Source organism: Penaeus chinensis, chromosome 5, assembly GCF_019202785.1.
Source record: "Penaeus chinensis breed Huanghai No. 1 chromosome 5, ASM1920278v2, whole genome shotgun sequence".
Lineage (NCBI taxonomy): Eukaryota > Metazoa > Arthropoda > Malacostraca > Decapoda > Penaeidae > Penaeus > Penaeus chinensis.
Genome location: NC_061823.1, coordinates 25,242,906 through 25,250,405, shown reverse-complemented (window position 1 = coordinate 25,250,405; position 7,500 = coordinate 25,242,906). Strand labels below are relative to the sequence as shown.

General features: G+C 39.9%; 1 protein-coding gene across 1 annotated transcript in view; it reads right to left on the bottom strand.

Moving 5' to 3' along the window:
• LOC125025857 (troponin C, isoallergen Bla g 6.0101-like) overlaps window positions 1–7,500 on the bottom strand; it is a 28,326-nt gene that overhangs the window by 222 nt on the left and 20,604 nt on the right. The window contains exons 5-6 of the mRNA XM_047614142.1: window positions 1,677–1,808; window positions 1–494 (exon numbers count right to left, since the gene is read on the bottom strand). The exon at window positions 1–494 is cut by the window's left edge and continues 222 nt beyond it. Of these exons, the coding sequence (XP_047470098.1) occupies window positions 466–494; window positions 1,677–1,808 (161 nt within the window). The 3' untranslated portion in view covers window positions 1–465. The remainder of the gene's footprint in view (window positions 495–1,676; window positions 1,809–7,500) is intronic.

Below are 7,500 nucleotides of genomic sequence, written 5' to 3'. Positions count from 1 at the left end.
ATAAGAAAAATTTTAATTTAATTTCGCTTCTAATGAATTCAACATCAGTTGATTATGGCTTCATTATCAGAAAGATAACGCAGCAGTTAATTATTACGAAATTATTACGGTTTGGAAACGTATGGAGCTGTCATTGCTGGAAAACTGTGATGTCAGTATCATGTTTCGATGTAACAATATTTCATAATGAATTTATGGTCCCTTTTTCTCATTAACATTCCAATTATTTATGGACCCGAGTGTATATAATGGATATTTAAAATTATGATGTGAAGGAAATACTAAATTTTGTATGACATTGGATATCTTTTTAACACATGAGTTCTTTGGGAAATGACGAATTGAAATAACACAGAATAACTAAACAAAAAATAGGTCAAGAACATTTTAAAGTATTCATTGTTTAGGGTTTGACATAGATGCAGTTAAAGAAAAGAACTTAGGATGATAAAGCAGGAATCCAGTTTATTCGCCTGTCATCATCTCCATAAACTCTGAAAAAGGAACAAAATGTACATTACTAAAATTACATTAAATCGGTTACCAATATCCAATTGTCGTAAATTGATGAATTTCCTATCTGATGAGATATGGTGAGAGGATAGTTTACGACCCAGATATATAAATACATACATACATACATATATATATGTATATATTTATATCATACATATATGTATCATATATTTATATCATACATATATGTATATATATATATATATATATATATATATTATACATATATAATACTGCAACTGTGAAATCAGTTTAGATTTACTCTAGTTAAGAAATTCAAGTGGATATACAACGGGTATCTGATTCATCACATCATTCATTTCGTATTGGAGAGGTTTGTCAAATGTGTGTGTGTGTGTATGTGTACATACACACATACACACACACACGCACACACACACACACACACACACACATATACTATATATATATATATATATATATATATATATATATATATATATATATTCATACACACACACTCACACACACACACACACACACACACGCACAAACACACACGCACAAACACACACACACACACACATACACACACACACACACACACACACACACACACACACACACATATATATATATATATATATATATATATATATATATATATATATATATATATATAATATACATATATATATAATATATATACATATGCATATACATACGTATATATCTATATATGTATATATATATATATATATATATATATATATATATATATATATATATTCATACAAATAAATATATACACACACACACATACATATATACATACATACATATATATATATATACTTATCTGTGTGTGTGTGTGTGTGTGTGTGTGTGTGTGTGAATATATATATATATATATATATATATATATATATATATATATATATATGTCTATATATGTATAAATAAATATAAACAGACATATATATATATATTTATATATATAGTTAATTATAGTTATGTATAACTATGTATATAGATATGTACACCAAATTACTCACTTTGCCCTTCGTCTCCATACACCCTTCACTCCACATATCACGCAACTGCTTTAATACAAACGGCTCATACATGAATCCCTGTTCGCTTTGCATGGATGGACATGTGTAGCCTCAATCACCGCTCCCTTGAACGCCATCACATACCATCAAAGTCTACGGTTCCTGAGCCGTCTTCGTCAACCTCGTCGATAATGCCGTCCAGGTCATCCTCTGTCAGTTTGTTATCGAGCTCTTTCATAATCTCCCTCAGCGTCTGTGTCGTGATGTAGCCGTTTCCTGCGAGAGAGGGGGGAGAGAACGTGAGAACGGGTGTGTGGGTATGTGAGTGAAAGGAGGAACAGGGTGTGGGGGAGAGAGAGAAGGATTGGGAGGAAAAATAGAGGGATAGAGAGAGAAGGATTGGGAAGAAAATAGAGGGAGAGAGAGAGAAGGATTGGGAGGAAAAATAGAGGGAGAGAGAGAGAGAAGGCGTGAGAACTGGTGTGTGGGTATGGGAGTGAAACGAGGAACAGGGTGTGGGAGAGAGAGAGAAGGATTGGGAGGAAAAATCGAGGGAGAGAGAGAGAAGGATTGAGAGGAAAAATCGAGGGAGAGAGAGAGAAGGATTGGGAGGAAAAAATCGAGAGAGAGAGAGAGAGAAGGATTGGGAGGAAAAATCGAGGGAGAGAGAGAGAAGGATTGGGAGGAAAAATCGAGGGAGAGAGAGAGAAGGATTGGGAGGAAAAATCGAGGGAGAGAGAGAGAAGGAATGGGAGGAAAAATCGAGGGAGAGAGAGAGAAGGATTGAGAGGAAAAATCGAGGGAGAGAGAGAGAAGGATTGGGAGGAAAAATCGAGGGAGAGAGAGAGAAGGATTGGGAGGAAAAATCGAGGGAGAGAGAGAGAAGGATTGGGAGGAAAAATCGAGGGAGAGAGAGAGAAGGATTGGGAGGAAAAATCGAGGGAGAGAGAGAGAAGAATTGGGAGGAAAAATAGAGGGAGAGAGAGAGAAGAATTGGGAGGAAAAATCGAGGGAGAGAGAGAGAAGAATTGGGAGGAAAAATAGAGGGAGAGAGAGAGAAGATTGGGAGGAAAAATCGAGGGAGAGAGAGAGAAGATTGGGAGGAAAAATAGAGGGAGAGAGAGAGAAGGATTGGGAGGAAAAATCGAGGGAGAGAGAGAGAAGGAATTGGGAGGAAAAATCGAGGGAGAGAGAGAGAAGGATTGGAGAGGAAAAATCGAGGGAGAGAGAGAGAAGATTGGGAGGAAAAATCGAGGGAGAGAGAGAGAAGAATTGGGAGGAAAAATCGAGGGAGAGAGAGAGAAGATTGGGAGGAAAAATCGAGGGAGAGAGAGAGAAGAATTGGGAGGAAAAATCGAGGGAGAGAGAGAGAAGAATTGGGAGGAAAAATCGAGGGAGAGAGAGAGAAGATTGGGAGGAAAAATCGAGGGAGAGAGAGAGAAGAATTGGGAGGAAAAATCGAGGGAGAGAGAGAGAAGGATTGGGAGGAAAAATCGAGGGAGAGAGAGAGAAGGATTGGGAGGAAAAATCGAGGGAGAGAGAGAGAAGATTGGGAGGAAAATAGAGGGAGAGAGAGAGAAGAATTGGGAGGAAAAATCGAGGGAGAGAGAGAGAAGAATTGGGAGGAAAAATAGAGGGAGAGAGAGAGAAGAATTGGGAGGAAAAATCGAGGGAGAGAGAGAGAAGATTGGGAGGAAAAATAGAGGGAGAGAGAGAGAAGAATTGGGAGGAAAAATCGAGGGAGAGAGAGAGAAGAATTGGGAGGAAAAATAGAGGGAGAGAGAGAGAAGAATTGGGAGGAAAAATCGAGGGAGAGAGAGAGAAGAATTGGGAGGAAAATAGAGGGAGAGAGAGAGAAGGATTGGGAGGAAAAATCGAGGGAGAGAGAGAGAAGGATTGGGAGGAAAAATAGAGGGAGAGAGAGAGAAGGATTGGGAGGAAAAATCGAGGGAGAGAGAGAGAAGGATTGGGAGGAAAAATAGAGGGAGAGAGAGAGAAGAATTGGGAGGAAAAATAGAGGGAGAGAGAGAGAAGAATTGGGAGGAAAATAGAGGGAGAGAGAGAGAAGAATTGGGAGGAAAAATAGAGGGAGAGAGAGAGAAGGATTGGGAGGAAAAATCGAGGGAGAGAGAGAGAAGAATTGGGAGGAAAAATCGAGGGAGAGAGAGAGAAGATTGGGAGGAAAAATCGAGGGAGAGAGAGAGAAGGATTGGGAGGAAAAATCGAGGGAGAGAGAGAGAAGGATTGGGAGGAAAAATAGAGGGAGAGAGAGAGAAGAATTGGGAGGAAAAATCGAGGGAGAGAGAGAGAAGGATTGGGAGGAAAAATCGAGGGAGAGAGAGAGAAGGATTGGGAGGAAAAATCGAGGGAGAGAGAGAGAAGGATTGGGAGGAAAATAGAGGGAGAGAGAGAGAAGGATTGGGAGGAAAAATCGAGGGAGAGAGAGAGAAGGATTGGGAGGAAAAATCGAGGGAGAGAGAGAGAAGGATTGGGAGGAAAAATCGAGGGAGAGAGAGAGAAGGATTGGGAGGAAAAATCGAGGGAGAGAGAGAGAAGGATTGGGAGGAAAAATCGAGGGAGAGAGAGAGAAGGATTGGGAGGAAAAATCGAGGGAGAGAGAGAGAAGGATTGGGAGGAAAAATCGAGGGAGAGAGAGAGAAGGAATGGGAGGAAAAATCGAGGGAGAGAGAGAGAAGGATTGGGAGGAAAAATCGAGGGAGAGAGAGAGAAGGATTGGGAGGAAAAATCGAGGGAGAGAGAGAGAAGGATTGGGAGGAAAAATCGAGGGAGAGAGAGAGAAGATTGGGAGGAAAAATCGAGGGAGAGAGAGAGAAGGATTGGGAGGAAAAATCGAGGGAGAGAGAGAGAAGGATTGGGAGGAAAAATCGAGGGAGAGAGAGAGAAGGATTGGGAGGAAAAATCGAGGGAGAGAGAGAGAAGGATTGGGAGGAAAAATCGAGGGAGAGAGAGAGAAGGATTGGGAGGAAAAATCGAGGGAGAGAGAGAGAAGGATTGGGAGGAAAAATCGAGGGAGAGAGAGAGAAGGATTGGGAGGCAAAATCGAGGGAGAGAGAGAGAAGGAATGGGAGGAAAATAGAGGGAGAGAGAGAGAAGAATTGGGAGGTAAAATAGAGGGAGAGAGAGAGAAGGATTGGGAGGAAAAATCGAGGGAGAGAGAGAGCAGAATTGGGAGGAAAATAGAGGGAGAGAGAGAGAAGGATTGGGAGGAAAAATCGAGGGAGAGAGAGAGAAGGATTGGGAGGAAAAAAAAGGGAGAGGGAGAGAAGGATTGGGAGGAAAATAGAGGGAGAGAGAGAGAAGGATTGGGAGGAAAAATAGAGGGAGAGAGAGAGAAGAATTGGGAGGAAAAATAGAGGGAGAGAGAGAGAAGAATTGGGAGGAAAATAGAGGGAGAGAGAGAGAAGAATTGGGAGGAAAAATAGAGGGAGAGAGAGAGAAGGATTGGGAGGAAAATCGAGGGAGAGAGAGAGAAGAATTGGGAGGAAAATAGAGGGAGAGAGAGAGAAGGATTGGGAGGAAAAATCGAGGGAGAGAGAGAGAAGGATTGGGAGGAAAATAGAGGGAGAGAGAGAGAAGGATTGGGAGGAAAAATCAAGGGAGAGAGAGAGAAGAATTGGGAGGAAAATAGAGGGAGAGAGAGAGAAGGATTGGGAGGAAAAATCGAGGGAGAGAGAGAGAAGGATTGGGAGGAAAATAGAGGGAGAGAGAGAGAAGAATTGGGAGGAAAAATAGAGGGAGAGAGAGAGAAGAATTGGGAGGAAAAATAGAGGGAGAGAGAGAGAAGGATTGGGAGGAAAAATCGAGGGAGAGAGAGAGAAGGATTGGGAGGAAAATAGAGGGAGAGAGAGAGAAGGATTGGGAGGAAAAATCGAGGGAGAGAGAGAGAAGGATTGGGAGGAAAAATCGAGGGAGAGAGAGAGAAGAATTGGGAGGAAAAATCGAGGGAGAGAGAGAGAAGAATTGGGAGGAAAAATAGAGGGAGAGAGAGAGAAGGATTGGGAGGAAAATTAGAGGGAGAGAGAGAGAAGGATTGGGAGGAAAATAGAGGGAGAGAGAGAGAAGAATTGGGAGGAAAAATCGAGGGAGAGAGAGAGAAGAATTGGGAGGAAAATAGAGGGAGAGAGAGAGAAGAATTGGGAGGAAAAATAGAGGGAGAGAGAGAGAAGGATTGGGAGGAAAATAGAGGGAGAGAGAGAGAAGGATTGGGAGGAAAAATCGAGGGAGAGAGAGAGAAGAATTGGGAGGAAAAATAGAGGGAGAGAGAGAGAAGGATTGGGAAGAAAATTAGAGGGAGAGAGAGAGAAGGATTGGGAGGAAAATAGAGGGAGAGAGAGAGAAGAATTGGGAGGAAAAATCGAGGGAGAGAGAGAGAAGAATTGGGAGGAAAATAGAGGGAGAGAAAGAGAAGAATTGGGAGGAAAAATAGAGGGAGAGAGAGAGAAGAATTGGGAGGAAAATAGAGGGAGAGAGAGAGAAGAATTGGGAGGAAAAATCGAGGGAGAGAGAGAGAAGAATTGGGAGGAAAATTAGAGGGAGAGAGAGAGAGAAGGCGTGAGAACTGGTGTGTGGATATGTGAGTGAAGGCAATAGGAATAGGGTGTGGGAGAGAGAAAGAATGGAAGGTAAACTAGGAGAGAGTTGAGAAGGCATAACATATATTGAAAGTGTAAGGAGGAATCGGGAAGGGAGATAAAAAGAGTGCGAGGAAAGGGATGGAGAAACACACAGAAAGACGAATAAAAGAGAAGGCCGGAGAAAGGAATGGATAAGAGAAATATAGAAAGAGAAAGTTAAACAGAAGAAGATAGAAATATAGATTGAGAGGAGGAAGATATAAATCCATACAGATATCTTTGAAATTAGAACTGGACGATTCGCTTTGTATGTAATATCAATGTAATATGCTGCTGGTATTTGTTATATACTTACTTTTTCACTCTAAGTTTGAATTATCTCTGAAAAACACTGCTCAAGACGATGGTAATGAGTATCATAAAAATTATCATTATGATGATGATTATCTCTATCATCTCTATCACTGCAGTAGTAGTGATGATAATGATGGCAATATTAATAGTAATAGTAGTAGTAATAGCAATGAAAATAATAATAATTATTATCCCTACTATTATTATTACCATAATAATAATAATTATTATCATTATTATTATTATTATTATTATCATTATTAGTATAGGTAATTATAATAATGATTATAACATTGATAATAAATACAACACTAATAAGCAATAATAAGTAGAATGAAAAAAACATCGAGGTAGAAGAAATCTCGCAAAAAAAACGAAGAAAAGAAACTAGAAGGACAAAGAAAACGGGCAAAATCGCGAGAAAATAAAATAATTCACCGGATTGAATGAACTGACAATTGAACAGCAGAATGCGCATTGGGAGAAAGCGAGGCAGAAAGTTTTATCAAAGGACAGCTTTCCTTAGAGGTTTAAAAGGCTGGAAAATAATAAGCGAGGGAAGACTGGCCTCACAATGGCGTTTCTGGAAAATCGTATGCTTGAAATGATTTAAAAGAGAAGTAAAGGGAAGAGGGAAAAGGACAATAAATGGTAGAAAATCGTAATTATCACGATATTTGGGTTGTTGTTGCTGTTTGTCATCGGCGCTATCGCTATCGTCATTGTTGTTATCATTGAATGTTATGATACCATTCGTTGTCATTATCACTACTATTATCATTATTCTTTCCACCATTACAAAGAAGATAATCAGTGTAATTTGTTTAAATAAGCAACCCTGCCATCATTATTGTTGCTATCTGCTGTTATTATTATTGGCGTTGTCTTATCAATGATATACATATCAACAATTCTTGTTCTTATCATTGTTATGAATGACGCCATTTTGTCATCATTTTTGTTCTGTTGCGGTTAATGTTGCTGCCGCCGCTCTGTTGCTGTTTGTTTTACTATAACTA